The 19,615-nt window shown below is 35.9% G+C and overlaps 2 protein-coding genes across 3 annotated transcripts in view; one reads left to right on the plus strand and one right to left on the minus strand.

Annotated features, from left to right (window-relative positions):
* The window catches only part of Csk (C-terminal Src kinase), a 256,020-nt gene that overhangs the window by 125,502 nt on the left and 110,903 nt on the right, over positions 1-19,615 (minus strand). For both annotated transcript variants that reach the window (XM_089641215.1, XM_089641224.1), the window contains exon 3: positions 8,188-8,254. The gene's annotated coding sequence lies outside the window, so the exon portion shown is untranslated. The remainder of the gene's footprint in view (positions 1-8,187; positions 8,255-19,615) is intronic.
* Positions 17,430-18,256, plus strand: LOC149425692 (uncharacterized). Its single transcript, XM_089646033.1, has 3 exons — positions 17,430-17,594; positions 17,793-17,966; positions 18,057-18,256. Exons 1-3 carry the CDS (start codon positions 17,543-17,545, stop codon positions 18,254-18,256), a joined length of 426 nt encoding a protein of 141 aa, XP_089502159.1. The 5' UTR covers positions 17,430-17,542.

Raw genomic sequence — 19,615 nt, forward strand, 5'->3', positions numbered from 1 at the left:
GAACAAGTCGGAGATGCCCGAGAAAGACATTAGCAGTAGCGAAGCATTGCGTGGTCCACTAGTACCTATACTTTTTACGTTATGTACTAAAAAAATTGTATAGGGTGTAAAGGTTGCGAAGTGGATTTTAGTGTGATTTGCTATGAATAGCATTGAAGCCAAATCTAGGGGAAATTGGAAGCCATCGTGTGATAAATATATGTCTTTGAATACATTAGCCATCGAAAAGTTAGCCATTGTAGTTATTTTAGACATATAATAATTTATGCAAAACATCTAAAATCGTCGATATCGTTGTTCTTAGGTATCCAAAGACAAGACTTAAAAATGTAGTCGCCTTTTTTACACACACAGATTACCATCGTCCAAGTTCCAAGCAATTGAATCGAACCATTATTCGGTTATTAAAACGATCACATAACGTAAATTTGGAATATGTCCATCCATATTACCCCCACTTATCCAATATGTACATCAGAGGAAAGGGTAACTGTTTTGGGTTTTACTCCGTAGTCCTTAAAATGAGAAAAAAAATAACCGAGTACCTATAAAAACTAAGATTGTAATTTTTATCCCGGTTCGCCGAACCCTGGAGAACAGTGTGTGTTGTGTTGTGTTGGGCCTGGATCGAAAGCCGCCGCCGCTGACATATCTATTTAGAGAGGAGTGGGCACAAGCAGACGAGGTGATGGGTGGAGAGATTACAAAGGACGGTGTGTTTCACTGAATATGAAATGGCTGATCAAAACGCAACGATGTACCGCATATCAATTGAGATAAATTCTATATAAGGGAACTATGCAACAACGGTTCCATGACAACTCGGCACAGTGGCAATTCAACACACTACGAAAAGTGACAATAAAGTCATTTAAATAAAACTGGCAATCACTTATCACGACTTTATATCACTTTTCAAAAGTCTGTTGAATTGCTGAGTTGTTCTGAGCAATAATGAATGAATGACCAATCACTTCCACAGGTCGAGCACAGGTGCCCGGGTATATCGGGTGAGGTGTGTTGCAGGATGAGCCTGACTACCGTGCGTGGCCAACTGGTCTCTCGGCACATCGCATTGTGCCCAAGTGGGAGGGATAAATTCACGCTGCTGTCACTCCTGGACACACTGATCCCTAGATTCCTACCCAACCTTCATCCCTTTTACCTTCCCAGAACTACCTCTACTTCATTTCCTTAAAAAATACCTTACACACAGCATCCCAAAAGATGACATAGACCCTGAGGGAAATTATTTTCCTCAGGGCTTTCTGTTAAGTTAGTGTAAAAATATCATTTTGTAATTACCAATATTTAATTTTATTAGAAAATCTTTAAGAATCGCTGATGTGGTATAGCTTCATTCTGCAAAACACCGTCAATTAGACAATACAGACCACTGTGCGCATAGAATAAAGAATAACACAAGAAGTACCTCGTGGGCGTGTTTCGTGATCCAAATATAAGCCCCATTTGAGCTTATATGTCAATAAAAAACTGTTTTTCACCATAATTACGAAATTCAAATAGGATGGCGGTATACAATTTCGGGCAAGTGTAAAAGTGTCTAGAACCAAATGGTACTAAGTCAGTGGCACATTTGTTTCCATTAAAATGTGTATTGATAACACTTCTAGTTTTCTTCTTTATTTTATGACTGTACGCATAATGGAAAGCATCAGTGAAAGTTTGTTTGGCGAATTCACTCGAATATCGACTAAAACAACAGTCTGTGAATGAAAGTAACAGTATCTTCAGATGAATACATTACCTTATTGGACAATGCGACTTCTTTCACTGCGTCATACCATATTACAATAGAATAGGCGCTAGATCAAGAAGAATCTTGTATATAAGGAATAGAAAAAATATAAAGCAAGCAGATTTAGAAATATGTTGCAATATATTAATAAAAATTAAGAAATACCTTTTAGGCTCACGCTAGATTAGATATGCATCATCAAATAAATCTGGAAATAATCCAAATATGTTATTGGTGTAAAATATTTTAAACTTCGGCTAAGTGATTTCTTCGATTAAATTTATATATTTTTTTTATTATTATTGTTTAGGAAAAGAGCAACATTTACACTTGATAATGTGTCGCTTTTAACAATTCGACCGTATATTATGGACCTTTGTGTATCTTTCTCGCACAACATGAATATCTTAAAATTTAATTTCTTTTCCTTAAAAATACCTTAAAACCCTTGGCATCCCCAAAGTGGCAAAGGTCTTGAGAGACACTTCGGAGGCTCCCCCTTCTTTGGATCGTATATAACATTCGCGAACTAATTCATTCATATATACTATTTCATATTAGATATCCCGACCATACCCATCGCTACCACTAGACGTAGACAGATCAACAGACATAAAGGTCTTGAGAGACACCTCGGAGGCTCCCCCCTTCTTTGGATCGTATATAACATTCGCGAACTAATTCATTCATATATACTATTTCATATTAGATATCCCGACCATACCCATCGCTACCACTAGACGTAGACAGATCAAAAAACACAAAGGTCTTGAGACATCTCGGAGGCCCCACCTTATTTAAATCGTATATAACATTCGCGAAGTAATTCATTCATATATACTATTTTGTATTAGATTTCACGATCATACCTATCGCTACTACTAGACGTAGACAGACCAACAGACAAAAATAAATAATAGTAATAATTTTGTGTGCGAGCGAAATATGGCATGAATAACTGATACCCATTAGTAACCAGGAAGACGTACCTAATATAAACGCTTATACATAGAGACTAGCATCGACCGAAAAATAAATAAATATTATTTATTGCGAAATATTTATGTAAATAATATTTATATTTGATCGGTCGGTGGCCGAGTTGACATCGCGTTTGGGTCCCACCCAGGCGTAGTATGTTCAATTCCTCGGTTGGCTAAGTTCTTATTGTATCCATCACAACACAAGCAACATTTTCGGCTTACTGTGGTGGTAGTAGGAGATTTTCAAATATTGTCAGGTTGCTCGTAACCCGGGAATGTTTGTATTTTTTTTTTTTTTTAAATTAAAAAAAATAAATAATAATTATATGTATTTCACCGCAGCGGAATAAGTAGTATTGTATTTTTTGCACAAAATCAGGTGTTAATTTAATTTGGGGTTCAGCTGTTAAAATAATATGAAATCGAGGTTATAGAAAATATCAGTCCGTGTGAGCTTCGTCAGTATTCAAATATGAAAATTTCCATCGCAACAATAGAGATATAACGTTGCTGAATATCTTTCAGATTATTAAACTTTCATAATTCACACGTTAATAAAAAATGTGTTATGGAAATTAGTCCTTTAATGATGTGAACACATTCGAAAAATTACACAAAATGGCGAAATAAATTATTCGTTTTTTTATGTACAGATGTTAAAAACACAACATGTCGCTAGAATGCATCCGCGAAATGTTAACGTTTCATCGCATAACTTTGATAATATTATTTGTATTAAAGAGAGTACAGTGTTTGTTAACGGTTTCTTACGACCAACCTGGATTAGATAAAAGTGAGTGGGGAAACGAAATATTATTTATAATGCCTTACTTGGGCAAGTAATGAGGTCTAGTACACGTTATACCATTCCGTAGATTGAAAGGCAGTTGATTGACCGAAAAGAGTCTTAATTTTCATTCTGTCTAAATCATTCGGAGAAGGGTTTCAATTTAATTTTCCCACGCAATAAAAGAAAACGAATGGCTTTAAGAAGGAAAGGTTATGTTTACAAACGAATATTTGTTTATGTCAATCGAAACCATACCTACCCAGGAAAACGAAATAAAATTAATAATGTCAACAATGTGGAAGAGGATCACATACGAAAACAAGATTTCATATCGAGACATTTATTAACTAAAATATATACAACTCCTAATAAAAGGCCGAATGAAACTAAAGCTACTCTAGCCTACCCAAGGGATAACTAGTCCGCCTGTATTAGGTACTTACTTATCTCATCTCGGCAGACGTACATAGATATAGGGGGGCTTCAATTCCCGTACAATTCAATTAATGCACTGATGGCTACTTCGTAACTGCGTTACTCTTTTCATGAAATTCACAACGAACGGACTGAAATCGAAAAACAGCGGCCATGTTGAAACGATTGGACCGACCAGCCAATTTACGGAATGAACTCGGGGAGAAAGAATCGTTGGAGTGATAAAGGCGAAGATTAAAAAAGGAATTTCCAATTCTATTCTACTTGATAAAACATTTCCAATTAAAATAAATTTACTGGTATGATATAATATATTTATTGTTTTTATGTTTAATTCGTAGAACTCCATTTATTTTTTTTTAATTTAATTAAAATTAAATTTAATAATATAATTATTAAGTTCTTCAAGTATTTTTTTGTTCTTGTTGTTGTTACAGCTGATTCGGCTTTCAATATAATGCCAAGCCAAAACAATGTATCACTTAACTATAAGAGACTTACGGCCGTTGTTTGCAATACTACCAAGCAACTACTGTAGAGCCGATTATTAATTTAGACTCAACACTGCCCTTCATGCACAAATACGCTTTTCTCAACCCAACCCTCGATTGATGATCAAGTTAGGGGATCGACGTTATAAAAATCGAGAACAGTGTGAAAACAGCAGGTCCTATCACTTACGATAACATTAAGCAGTAAGCTGCACAATCTTCATTATTACTCTAGCACAAGTGCTTTTGTCACAATTCGTTGCAAAACAATTTCCCTCATAAATATTATATTCAAACGTTTTCCAGAAAAGAAATCCGCTTGAAACGAGATATTGAACATCAATCATTTTTTTTCAATCGTATATTCAGTTAGTTGACGAAGTGACTATTTTTATGATTCTGGAGAAATCGTATAAAATGACGCCCACGAAGAAAATATTACTTGAATATCTTATTTACTTTTATAACTTTTATGTAGAATATATTTGTGAAGAACTGAAAAATGTATGTGAAAAATTGACTTAGGAAAATAGCGTGACAATAAATATTGATTATGGGTTTGGTAGGTGATTTTTTTTCTTAAACACATTTATGTAGAATTTTTTAACAACCATTGTCTTTGTGAAAGAAAATATCTCATATTCATTCATCTTCATATTCTGTCAGAAGGTCGGAGTATTTCTGCTCTGCAATATAATCCAAATAAATGGAATAATTCTGAACTGTTTTTGAAAAATTGTTTTTGTAATGTGATGAAATACGCTTTCACATTTTATTTTCGCTCACTTTACGTTTTGGTAACCAAAATTACTGATACCGAAGAATCACACACACTTTATTAGACAAATGTATTACAAATATATGTAGATATGTTATAAACGTTAATGCCACCTCATTTTTGTAATTCCATATAAAAAATTCACGGGCACATTTTAATTATTTAATTCTAGGTACGAATATAATGCGCGGTGTTTTCTCTTCCTAAAGCTATTTAGATCATGTTTTTAACCATGATAGTAAGGGAAATCATATGAGTAAATATTATGGGCAATTAATACTTAATTGCACATAATATTTACATCCATGACGCTTGACACAAGAACAACTAACCGGAAATCAGTGATTTTCGCATTCGGGTTCTGATTTGTGCCAGCCCTGTCTCCCCCGCTGCACTTATTCAATTATCGCCCAATCGACAGTTCCCCGCGTTAATTGCACTTCATTACCAGGCCAGGGAGCGCCTACACTAATTGGCGACGGCGATAGTTTTGGCCGTAGCGAAAGTTCTGCAAGGCGCGAATCAAGAGGATTATTAAATTTTTAAACGAACTTCTGAATTTATAACTCCTATTCTCGGTTAACCACTTAAGGAAAAACTCCCCTGGTCTCTTCAACTTAGACGCATTTGTGTGTGTTATAATAACAATTCCCAGTCTGAAAACTAACAAACAATTACGCTTAAATTAGTAGTTCTGTGAACGTTTGGAAAAGTATGCTTTTAATTTTCTATAATTTAATAAATCAAAAAAAAAATTCCTCTGAAACCATAATATTTGTAAGTAGTTACTTAAATACCTACCTACTAAATTAGTAACCAAATAATAAATTTTATTTTTTTTAAATAAGTCATGATACGATTTGTCGGAAAAACTTTCTTCAGGCAGGTAGGTACCATAATATTAAAAAGCTCAGTAAAAGTTATCAATCTATTAAAAATAAGGCTTGTTGAATTATAAAATGGATGCAGAAGATTTTCGAAAATGCAAATAAGTCAATTATCTAGTCAAAGTTAGTCAGCTAGTCAAAAAAGGATAGTGGATGCGGCAGATTTTCGAAACCGGAAACGGAACGTGCAAACAAATTTACAGACAGAAGAAATGTCCAACGGTTCAGTTAAAACAGGACATCGTTACGCTCAGTCAAAATATATTAAAAACTGCACCTTAAACATAAATCATAAATCTTCAATTAATTAAATGCAAGTTTGTTATTATTTTGTATGTGTTCATTGTTCATATGATACATTGACACTTTCAAATCTTCTTCTTCCCCAACTCCTTCCCATCATCACTTCTTCCAGTCTCACCGATTTCGGCAAATTGAAATTCTTGCACGCTAATGTTTTTAAATCGTGACAAAATCTATGTAAAGAAACACTTTTTAAAAATTATTTTCTGCAGCATAAGGAATCGAACCTGGTGAACCGAATTTACCAAAATCCGAATCTTAGTTCGGAGTCAAAGTTCTTTTCCCTATGTTCAAAAGTGGGTAAAAATAAATTCACCAAAAGTAAACATCTTTACGAGTTTACTTTTGGGGAATTAAGTGTAATAGGTAGATAGGTACCTATTACTAATTAAGAACAGATTAAGAGAACTGCAAGAAAACTGTAATTAAAATTGCCGACGTGACAAAAATCGTATTTGACTGCCTCTCTCAGAATTATTTTATTTATTTATTTATTTATTGACGCCCTATTGGGCTTTTAAGTACATAAAAATTACAAATTTCATTTTTAGCAACAGTATAAAACAAACAATAGAAAATCGAAATAAAATATAATGATTTCTTATACATTATTTACATTTAAAAAGTGGTAGACTAATTTGGCTTTAAATGTATTAAAGTTTAAATTAAATATGTCAGCGACATCACTTAGTTCATTGCCCAACCTATGTATTCTTTCTAACACAGAATTCGTGGCGAAGTTATTGTTGTAGAATAAAATATTCCGTCTAGTATATTTTGGAGGTATATGTAAAGATAGCAAGTTTATAGTGTCAGGGCAGTCTAACCTTGAATGCACAATTTTATATAATAAAAGAAGATCAAATATTTTTCGCCTTTCAGATAATTTCGATAAGTTAAGTTTACTGCGTAAATTGACATAATTGATTTCAATAATAGGAATACCAATTTTGAAATTAATAAAACGTAAAAATTTATTTTGAATTTTTTCAATTTGTAAACAATGAGAGTTGAAATGAGGACACCAAATGGTTGCATTGTATTCAACCTGACTTCTAACCAGAGACGTGTACAGTAATTTTATAGTTTTTATGTTATTAAAGTCTTTAGCGATTCTGAGAATAAATCCAAGCATTTGTAATCCCTTACTGGTAATGCTATTAATGTGATTCAAGAAGCGTAATTTTGAGTCAAAGATAACTCCAATAACGAAAACTTTATAAAGAAAATTTACTATCATAATACACTTTTTCATCATTATTTATTGCAGGAATGCAATAAATAATGATGAGAGCACTGGGATTGTTCTGTTTAGTTCCACAGAAAACATAGAAATTAGAGGCAGAAGGACGCAAAATGGACTTGAGTCTACATTCGAATGTTTACTTCCATGGAAAGCGTAGTAATGTTAGAGGCAGAAAGATGCAAGTCCAATGTACATCTTTATGCTTCTACGGTGTGAATGTGCTAATGGTTCTTGCATCCTTATAATATTTTTGAAAATACCATAAATATTCAAAATAGGGCTTGCATCTTTCTGCCACTAATGAACATGATAATTTACTTCATGTCTTCACCAAAAACTCATTTCTTCAAATTTTGGACTTGCATCCGTATGCTTCTCGGGTACAGATTTAAGGTCGGTAAAAATATAACACAAATATTTGCACAGGGAAAAAGCGTCACAATGTTGCTTTTGCTTGGAAGGATATAATAATTTAAAGAAACTATTTATTTAAGTTCAGTAAAAAAATAACATACCAATTTAATTCGTAATCAAATGATGTTGACACTTCACTGCGATGTTGTGTTGTTTCCCTTTTCAAATCTGTAACAAAGAAAGTTAAGGTAAAATAAACACATTTCAAATATTCTTCGTAATAAGCAATAATTGGGATACTAATATTAAACCAATACACATAACGTGTACTACTGCCTGTACTAAGTCGGAGTAATACTGAAGTCTAATGTAACGACTGCCTGTGTGTGTGTGTGTAGGCACACCTACAGTCTACACCTTCCAGTTTTCAATACACTGCTAACATCTATTTGATATTTGGTATTGGAATAGGTAGTATCTATTAAAATTTACATTTGATGGATAATCGAAACATTTATTTATCACTCTTTCTTTACGAAAAATAATAATAATAATAATTCGCTGACGCAGAGGCAGCAGAATGCATTTCTAAAAATAAAGCGCAATGCAATCTAAAACGAGCTAAAAATCACGAGAGTGATTCAGTACGATGCAATTTTAATGCATTCGCCCGTTCCTACGAACCAGCACAAAAATATATCATCTTGTCACTTATTTTCGCCTACAAAATGGTATGCATACGACTGCATTCGTAAACAGTTAAGAGAAACATTCGCGCTGAAAAATATGCGCATATTTATTCTACTAAAGAGATAAATTTCACATAAAAACTATGCCGATAGTGAATGTAAGTCAAACAAAGGTAGCTACAAAACCTCGAGTAAAGAAATATAATTCTTCATTAAGTCGTGCAGAATTTGTTTTTGGAAAGGTACACGGAGTAAAATTAGTATTGATTATTGTATGATTTATTAAAAATATTTTCAAATTATTGGTAATCCGGGATTGCAGGCCGTTTCAGACATGATAAACTTTTTAGTATAATCGTAATAATATGGGAACACGTTTTCATGCACCTGCGTATGTCTTGATAATATATAATGAAGAAGAGCGAAAATGTTAGGATTTTTATGAACACGTGTTCTGACATCGTGAGAATATATTGGTATTATACTAAAAGTTTATCAGGAACCTTATGAATTCATTCGTTAAGTGCCTGCAATCCCGTTTTTAACCGGATTATAATTTACGAAAGAGATTATTAATAAATTAGCATTTTTTTCGTGTGCAACCGAACGTTCGGATAAAGTATATTAACTACTTATTCTAAAGTTTATTCCGAAAAATCCGGTACGTTTATTAATCAACCGATTTGTCTTTTCCGTATCTTTTATTATTAGATCTAAAGCATGTGTAGTGTACCGTTATTGCTAAAAAGCTTAAAAAATACATCGAATTTCAAATTTCAAGGTCTCATTAAGCCCTATTCAACCTGATATACGGTTTCCCTCCCGTCAAAATAATTCCGAACCGAATGGGTAAAGAAGAACATTTCTCGGCATATTCAAGAACGTATTGATAAATGTTTATCGTAAAGAATGTCGATTAATCGTAGTGTATGCCTTCAAGGGACTGTGGTAGGCCGTTTCCATCAGGATTAACGAGCTTTCATTTGCAAATCTATAACATCTTTACCGTCCGAGACAGTGAACGCTCACACTAAAATAGAATACCATGACTCGCGCAGAAAGTCCAGACTATGAAAATCAAAACAAACCACTGGCATTAAGATGTTAGAAGTTTTAGAAATCAAGATAAATAGATGTCAAGATAAAATCCACGTTCGCTCACATATGAAGGGGACCAAGAACATGATGTATAATTTAAGTAAAAATACGTTGAAATAGAAAATATTAGAAAACCATAATTACAAAGAGAATATAGAATTACATAGTCACATAAAACACGGTGTCCAGAAACCAGGGCCTCGATTCTCGACGAAGTCAATCCATTCGAACAACGAGCGGTTTGACCCACTCGTTGTTCGAGTGCATAGACATATGAATATTAGTAGACCTGCCCTAAGTGATTAAAAGCGTATTATCCCCACTCCCCATACCGGTTCCATTGAGCCGGCTGGGCTCGCGTACGGCCTCAAATGAAATTTGAAAACGTGACGTCATCATTCTTGTGCGAACTATGGTCGAGGCATCATCGGTTCATTTTACGAAATAACACGGCAAAATGTTTACTTGTACTATGAAAACTGGTAAAAATAGATGCGAAAAAAGAGAATAAACCCAATTGTCGTATTACATTCCATATATAAGCATTATTTTATTTTATTTTAAGCATATTCACATCGTATAATATGAATCAGTTGTTACTATCACATCGAGAAACGTCTGGACGCGAAACACAAAGCTGGTTGGTTGCTGGGAAGTAAATTATGAACATTTATAAAAGTGTCTTAACTAAATACTCTGAAACTAACTACGACTATGAATATAGAAGCTGCCTTACTTTGCCGAATTTGGACTTCGCAAATTTGTTCATAACGTAGCGAGTAATTTGCGCTCCCATGTAAAAATGTCTATTCATTCAAAGCAGATTTTACTTTTAAGAAGTAAATGGTGATATTATAATGCGAGATGCCTATTTATTGACGAATCACAGTCAGCTTCACTCCCTTCGGTCTTCAACAGTTGATTTTACCCCTCGCCTTTATCTTCTCGTCTATTAATTCCTATGTCTGTGTTCGAGTGGAATGACTTTTGACGTTTTGCGTATGTAAAATTAAAAAATAATAATAAATAAGCGGAGATGATTGGAGACTCGATACCCTGGTACATCACATTTGGAGTCGATTTTGTAGTATAACTAATTTTGATTTGAGCTTTGACGTTTTCCAGTAAATCGACTTCGAAGTTGGAATTTTGAAGGGCAATTTGAAAAACAAGCTCGCTAGGGGTTAATATCAGCTATTTAATGTTTTTTTTAAATATGTCGAATCTTAGACCCAGCTCGAAATTTGTTTTATACCCTTTATTTGTCGAAAAAAAGAGAAAAAGTTTTTAATTCTCAGATTGAAAAAAACAGTTTTTCCGGCTTGTACTACGAGTTTCCGGACGCCGTGTTTACTACACAATCATTAGTCCAGTCAAGATGTACATCCGTGCTTGCAAAAGGTCCAGTCATTTTGAATTTTTTATATGTTGTTAGGACCTAAACCAGTATTAAAAAAAATTTTTGCAACTTCGAAAGTGCTGTGCGAGCGGCGGTGGACCTAAAAAACCCGGAAATTTTCGGATTTTTTTCAGTTTTTGCTCAATATCTCAGTAAAGGAAGGGTCTGACCGGTGTAGTCCGTATTCATACTTTTAAAGTAGACTAAATTTTCTATAATTTGAGACGAAAATAAGCTATATAAAGCCATTGGTTTTTAAGATACAGTTCTTCAAAAATAGGCAATTTTTTCCAAAAAGTGAAATTTTTTCGAAATGGTCACTTATTTCGTAAAATAATTTCTAAAATACGCATCTCACGACAAATATTGTATGAAATAAAGTTGTTGTAAATTTAATAAGCTTTTATTTGAGACTAGATTGATATCTGTAGACTAAACGGTTCTCTCAAAATTCGCAGATAATCAAAAACAGTCATAAGTGGGTTTTGGGTGAAATGCAAATAAACTGTTCTCGCGTCTTTTTATGGTTTTATTGTGCTGTGAAGTAAATCCATTAATCATCGTGGGCTTATTCTAGGGTTATAATATAATTACGACTATTTCAAATTACTACGTACTAAGTGCCCATTAGTACCTATACCCATGGGTACCCATATGAATGGGCACGCATATTCACGAGCTGTTCGAGCCCGCATTTTGGCAAACCTCACACTGGCCAGCATTGTTTTTTATGAGGTTGACATAACTCCTGAGGAGCGAGACGAGACTGAAAAATTGCTGCGAGACACTGAAAGGTCTCTCACTATATCAGCAGAAGAAATTGATACCTACCAAATATTAAAGGCAAAATTTAAAAGTGCCTTGGAGAAAATTAAAGCGAATGGTCCAACATCACAGTTGTGGGCTTTTGTATAACCACTTTGATAAAACTATTCATCCAGGCAGAGCGTGCTGGTGATTGGAACCTTCATTTGTACACTGTCCACAAGATGCTCCCTTTTTTCCACGCAGCTGGACATTTTTTGTATGCTAAGAGCGCGCACCTCTATCTTCAGGATATGATGGCTCTATAAGATCGGATGGATAAAAGTGAATACGACATGTTCACAAAAGGATCCTTCACCATTTGCCAGTCTGACAAGTTTTGGTCTGGGTTGTGGTCAGACCTAACAATTGAGCAGAAGCTGATGCGATCCATGAAAACCTACGGTGGGTTGACCCAAGGAAGAGGAATCTCCGAAAGTGTTCTGGCAAGGTGGACAACAGGAATGGTGTTTATGTTGAACATTTGTGAAGAACTGGAAAGTTTTTGCAGCTTATCATGTCATACTGGAGAGCAGCATGTAGACATGAGACCTTCTCGAATCATCCGAGATAATAGTGATGTGGAAAAACCATAAAACTGGTTTGCTCTCCACCCTCCATTTCCCAAAACTGACAGTTTAATTTCTATCAGTAGTGGTTTACTGGCAGATCCTGAAATTAATTGCCACACAGCCCAGAGAGTTGGAACGGAAGGAGTAATGAAAATTGTGGGGAAAATGTACAAGGTAGTAATAAAACGGAAAAAATAAAGTTACCACGCTGGCATCGATCCCCTCAACCGTTAAACTGCCGGACAAAAACAGAAGAGTGGCTGTGGATCCGCTCACAATTTTTCAGCGAGTGTGTATTGCAAAGAAATCTGAACAGGATTTACAGGATGACTTCAAGTATGAGTTGGCCCCGTTCCCGATGTCTCTGTTCAATGAACAAGGGATGCGCAAGGGCACAAAATCTACTCTGTGCTCTGCCTTCACTCCTCTTTCCAGCCACACGCCGATAGATGCCAGCACTCACGTCATTTTGGATGTTGGCTACCTCTTGCACAAGGTCGTGTGGCAGCGAAAAAGCACGGTTCGAGCACTTTTGGCGCGTTATACCACCTACGTCCGAAACCACTTTGGGAAGAACGTCTCCATCGTTTTTGACGGCTACCCCGAAGATGCTACCAAAAAAAAACACCAAAACAGCGGAACGACTCCGGCGCTACGCAGCTCATTCCAGCTACGAATTGAATTTCGATGAATCCACAGTAATTCGAATTGCTCAAGAGCATGTTTTGGGCAATGAAAACAATAAGAGACGCCTTATAACTCTTCTCTGTGACGCCTTTCAGAAGGAGGGAGCTGTTGCCGAAGAAGATGCTGATCGAGAGATCGTCATGATGGGGTTATCAAAAAGAGCAGATGCCGATCGGGTCGTCATAGTGGGAGAAGATGTCGACCTGCTCGTTCTTCTCAATGGTTAAGGCGCTGAAGAGACAAACGTCTATCTTCAGAAGAGCACGAAGGGTGAAGCTGGTTGCTGTCACTACTCTACGACCTCCTACAACAACCAGGACTCCCGACAATTACCAGGAACAGTACTATTTACCCACGCGTTTGCCGGGTGCGATACCACCTCAGCACCGTTTGGCCAAGGAAAGACCAAAATCGGCACACTTCTGAGCAAGAGTGAACCACTTGCTGACCAAGTGGAGGTCTTCCTTCGGCCAGACTCTACCCCACAAGCCGTGAGTGAAGCAGGCATCAAGTGCTTCGTGGCTCTATATGGGGGTGACATCGCGAGGGATACTTTGGATTTCCTGAGGTATAAGACGTTTGTCACTTCAAAAAATATAAACCTCGCCCGTTTGCCACCGACGGAAGATGCTGCAGGCCACCATGCAGCAAGGTGCTACCTCCAAGTGCAGAAGTGGCGGGGAGTCAACTTGAATCCCACTGAATGGGGGTGGAAGCTGTCTTCTCAAGGACTCACCCCCATCCCCACCACGATGGATCCCGCACCTCCTGCCCTTTTGCGAAAAATTTCGTGTAAATGCAATAAAGGATGCTCTGGGAGCTGCTCGTGTAGAAAGGCTGGGCTCCACTGCTCAGTCCTCTGTCAGTCATGCGGTGGCAAATTTTGCATTAACGTCCCGGATGTGGAGCTGAAATGCTCGGACGATGAAGATGACCCGACTACAGACTGTGGGCACCTCTCCCAGCTAAGATAAAAAGAAAGACATGATTTGGCAACCAAGACACAATACCTACATGATTTATATTAGTTTTATTTTTTGTGTACATGTAATTTGTCCTTATAGTAGGTACCATGATGTTTGTACAAGCATTTTGGTAATGTATGTATATAAAACAATGTTTGAAGATGACGTTATTCCCGATAGATGTAATATCTTTTCTTTTTTTCATCAAAAATCTGTTAACTGTTTGATAAATAAAACCATAAAAAGACGTGAGAACAGTTTATTTGCATTTCACCCAAAATCCACTTATGACTGTTTTTGGTTATCTGCCATTTTTGAGAGAACCGTTAAGTCTACAGATATTAATCTAGTTTCAAATGAAAGCTAATTAAATTTACAACAACTTTATTTCATACAATATTTGACGTGAGATGCGTATTTTAGAAGTTATTTTACAAAATAAGTGACCATTTCGAAAAAATTTCACTTTTTGGAAAAAATTGCCTATTTTTGAAGAACTGTATCTTGAAAACCAATGGCTTTATATAGCTTGCTTTGGTCTCAAATTATAGCAAATTTAGTCTACTTTAAAAGTATGTATACCGACTACACCAATCAGACCCTTCCTTTACTGAGATATTGAGAAAAAACTGAAAAAAATCCGAAAATTTCCTGGTTTTTTAGGTCCACCGCCGCTCGCACAGCACTTTCGAAGTTGCAAAATTTTTTTTTTAATACTGGTTTAGGTCCTAACAACATATAAAAAATCCAGAATGACTGGACCTTTTGCAAGCACAACCCCCTTTTCATGTTTAACTTGACTGGACTACATATAAACTACAATAAAACGTAAAATCATAATAACATTCCGAATACGGTCAGTAGTTGCTAATATACATTGTCAAAGGAACGAGATTTGCAATCCACTGTGGAGTTCTGATATAAATCCTGATGTACCTATAACAGTGAGTCATGTGACTAACTGGCAGGGGAAAATAAAAGTGGACTGAATGCAAAAGAAAAAAAGAAGTTGAAAGAATGTGATAAAAGCCTTCTTCTGGTAATAGCTTTCTCGTCGAGGAGGTTTGTTGTCATTAGGGCATCGATATGTAATAACAATATATTAATCCTTTCATATCTAATTTCAATCTAAAAATATCACCACCAAGAGTATTTCACAATACAACTCCCGGTCACGGTGAAAACGTGCTGTACAAGCTTATAAAAACGTACGCGAAACCATCAAGAATCGTTCATTTTGTGACAAAAAAATTGTTGTTGTATATTAATGCGTGACGTAGTCGTTTTGCCAGGAATAGAGAAAATATATTTTTTAAACTTTAAACCAGAGGTTCCCAAAGTGGTCTATATGGACCCCCAAGGGTCGATATCGGCTTGCTGGGGGTCTGTCAGCGAGAAAAAAATTTGGGGGTCCAGGAAATTCAAATGAGGGTACATACGAACGGACCCCCATTTACCTCAACTCAATATTTAGGAGTTCCGTAAATGACACAATAGACCTAACAAAAATATAATAGACTGAGAAATTACTTATCTGATATTTATATTTTTATATTTCGTAAAATTGTTAATTGAGGTATATAAATAGAGTCTACGTTCCCTTTCTTGTCAGAATTAATATGTTCAAACAAAAAATTGCACATTGGAAGCCGCGGATTTTCCTAGTTCCCCAGCTTGTTTTTGAAAAACGTCCAGGGTAATAATGACGTTCAACATTTAAATGCACTTCACCCAGACTTCAAAACTAGGTTTGAGGACATTTATATTATGCAAATGGAACGTTGAAGAATCGGATATCATGTGACAAGAAGAACTGACCGGAATAAGCACTGACAAAGAACTTAAGGGGCAGTTCTGTAGGGGCAGTTCTGTAGGGCCAGCTACAGAAAGACATTCCCGTTGCTTATCCTAATTCATTTTCATTTGGTGTAATACCTCACAAGGGCGCCCCTGTCTGCACAATGCAAAGACAGAGGAACTATAACGCCACCAGGTTGGTGGACAGGCAACGGAAGGGAATCTTCTTACGAAAAAGAGAAATGATTATCACATGGGACGTTAATAGTTTTAGAAAAATCCAATATTCGGCAGGCAGGGGGTCAACGGAAAAAAAAATGATTGGCAAGTGGTCCTACGGGGCAAAAAAGTTTGGGAACCTCTGCTTTAAACGATACACCGCGCAGCCTCTAAGCTACTTATAAGGTGTGTATATAATATATTTTAATATTCGTTTAGCTGATTAAATTTTAAATTAAAGTCCGCAAGAGTAAGAGCTCTCGGAGTAAGGACCTAAAATATTTTGCTTCAAATTCGTGCTTGAAAAATGATCTTTACAGCTAGTCTATTGAGCGCTGGGATGAACTTGATGGTCCGTGCAGACAACAAAAGGTAAAAAGCGACGCTTCTTTCGATCTTCAGACTACTGCACTTCCTTTCTGGCCCGTTTTTTTAAACCAATATATGTTCGGTTTCGGTGTTAATTTTAAGGTTCTCACGCCCTGTCTAGATAATATTTGATCGATGCATTAGGGCAATCTTCACCCTGCAGTCCACAGCTCGGAACAGCTCCGTGGAACTGCTATCATACCAGTCACGTAGATTTCGAAGCTAGTACGGCGTCTCCCTCCACTAACGATGAATACCAAAATCTGAAAATATTGCATGGTTGATGTAAGCGTAATGAACGAGATTAAAAGGGAACATTTTCGTGAAGTATGATTGTGGATGAAGAATGGAGTGTGTGCCACGTCTCTTCATGCCCCTGCCAAAACTGCGTGATTTAGGGCGACTTGCACCAACTATCGCAAATTTTATCTTAAATTGTATTTAACTAAACGTATTTAAGACCCTAAATACATTTAACTTAAATGCGTTTAGTTGTGTCCTGCACCACGCAGTTCGGTGGCAATTTTAGTTAAACGTGTTTAACGCGTCGGTAAAACAGTTACCGCGTGGTTTCCGCCATTAACGCGTCGATAAAACAGCTACGATGTTTTATTTTACTTGAAGTGTCAAAATATTTTGTGATTGTGTGTGGTTGCGTAGTGTGTGCGTTTATTTAAATTCATAAAATGAGTGCCCAAAAAATAAAGTCCCGTGCTAGAGCTCCTAATTTTTCGAAGGAAGAACAATTTTTGTTTTTAAAAGTGATGGAGTCACACAATCATATTGTTGAAAGCAAGAAAACGGATGCAGTAAAAACAGTTGTGAAGCAGGAAATTTGGGCGAAAATTACAGATACATTTAACGCTAACAATAATATTCATAGATCTACAGAAAACCTTATAAGCTGCTACCGAAACATGAAAAGTAAAATAAAAAAACAACATTCAGATGCGAAAATGGTCTTAGCAGGTTAGTACTATCAAGACGGCCATGGTCCCTTTGAATTTTTGAAATACATTGCTAAATTGCAATGGTTACATCGTGTGCCATACAAAGCGGATCTGGGTTTGATTCCCGACAGAGTTAAAGGCTGATAAATGGTTCAATATTCGTTTCTGTCTGTGATAGCATACATAATAATATAATCGTGTCGATTTTACGTTTTAGATTCAAGCCAAAAACAAAATTTTATCGATGCCATGGGAGAAAATGGAAGAGACTGGGATGCGGTGTCAGAATACACTGACCAGCCAGCGGAACTATGTAAAAAACAATTTGAAGAGTTAGTAAAAGAAGTTAAGAAGAAAGATGTTGCACATAAAAAAGTAATTATGGGTACAGGTTAGTACAATCCATGTTAGTTTATATCGTAGTTTAGGTAGTTTATTTGAAACTAAATATATGGTAATTAATATATATGCATTATTTCAGGTGGTGGTCCCCCTCCTTCTGACGAAAATGATCCATTAGATCAATTAAAAAAATTAATTGAACCCCAAGTGGATGGTTTGTACACCGTTTATGATGGCGATGCTGCCTTAATGCAGCAATATCAAGAAAGCATTCCCGACAAAGACAGGATTATGCCAATTGAAAAGTACAGAAGTCACTTCTTGCAAGTGACGCACTAACGCACTCATATTTTTAATATCTGATGGTGTTCAATCTTATATTTACAGTATTCAATATTTGCAGGCATATTGGACATACACCAAGACACGCCAAAAAGATGTGGTGAATTGAGGCCACTTCTTAATAGGACCGAAATATTGAAGAAGAAAAAATCATCTGCCCTCATTTGCAATGGTAATTATAAAAGCGGGTCCCTGACAATCTGTTAATAAATAAAAAAATTTATTCCGGACAAATAAAAATATCCATTTTTGGTAGTACACTAATGTATAGTTTTTTGTTAAAAGTGAGTAAAAAGAAATGGACGGGTTGTTTCGTAGAATTTCCTACTCCCTCGGCCTCTGCAGAATAGTGATACCGCTTTCTTGTGTGAGATAGCACTAAAATCTTAATTATATACTCTTTTATTTCCAGATAAGACTGAAGGAAGTCCGAAGAAGATGAAGAAAAATGTCAAAGAAAGTTTCACAGACCTTTCTGAGGCGAAGCTGGAGTTGGTTCAGCTACAAAAAGAATCGCTTGAAATAGAAATTGAGCACAAAAAAAAAATGAATCTTCTAGAATTAGAAGAAAAAGTTAAAGCCAATAGACATAATGATGAAGTGAGACAAAAAGAGCTTCTGTTGTTGGAATTAAAAATAAAACAATTATCCGAGTAATTTTGTTTTTTTATTTCTTTTGTTGGAATTAAAAATGAAACAATTATCCGAGTAATTTTGTTTTTTTATTTCTTTTACATTTTATATTGTTTTTAAGTATTATAAGCATGCTGTAGGTATGATGAGAAGTTTACAACCTTGCAAAGTACTCCTCGATAAGGAGTGTTCGCTCCAAGTTACGAGCACCTCGCTGATGTTGTTGTGCTGATGTTGAAGGTTCAGCAATCCTATCTTCTTCAAGCACTGGGTATTCAGGATCCTCTTCTGGGGCATTATCTTTTTGTTGAATGGCTATGTTATGAAGTACAGCTGTAGCCACAATAATGCCTGGTACTCTACATAGTTTTAGGCTTATCCCCCTAGATAATATTGGAAATCTCCTTTTCCATATTCCAAAAGCTCTTTCAACAACATTTCTTGTCTTTATTTGTGACTCTTGGTACAATGCTTGTCCTCTCGTTTGTATAGTACCTTCTGTAAGGGGTGTCATCATATAATTGGTTTGAGCATAACCACTGTCACCTAACAATACTTTATTGTCAAATTTTCTCTGAAGAAAATTTCTTTTCAGGGCAGAATTGTCCCATATGTTAGAATCATGGGCTGACCCATGCCACCGCGCCACAACATCAAGGAATTGTAGATCAGCTGCAGCTACACACTGCGTATTAATAGAGAAGTACCCTTTTCTATTCCTAT

The sequence above is a fragment of the Hesperophylax consimilis genome, chromosome 2, assembly GCF_061612785.1.
Source record: "Hesperophylax consimilis isolate HC1 chromosome 2, BYU_Hcon_1.0, whole genome shotgun sequence".
Classification (NCBI taxonomy): domain Eukaryota; kingdom Metazoa; phylum Arthropoda; class Insecta; order Trichoptera; family Limnephilidae; genus Hesperophylax; species Hesperophylax consimilis.

Coding starts and splice junctions, on each gene's coding strand:
- LOC149425692 (XM_089646033.1), top strand. CDS start 17,543: ATGAAAAGTAAAATAAAAAAACAACATTCAGATGCGAAAATGGTCTTA. Junction 17,595..17,792: donor TGCGAAAATGGTCTTAGCAG/GTTAGTACTATC, acceptor TTTACGTTTTAG/ATTCAAGCCAAAAACAAAAT. Junction 17,967..18,056: donor AAAAGTAATTATGGGTACAG/GTTAGTACAATC, acceptor GCATTATTTCAG/GTGGTGGTCCCCCTCCTTCT.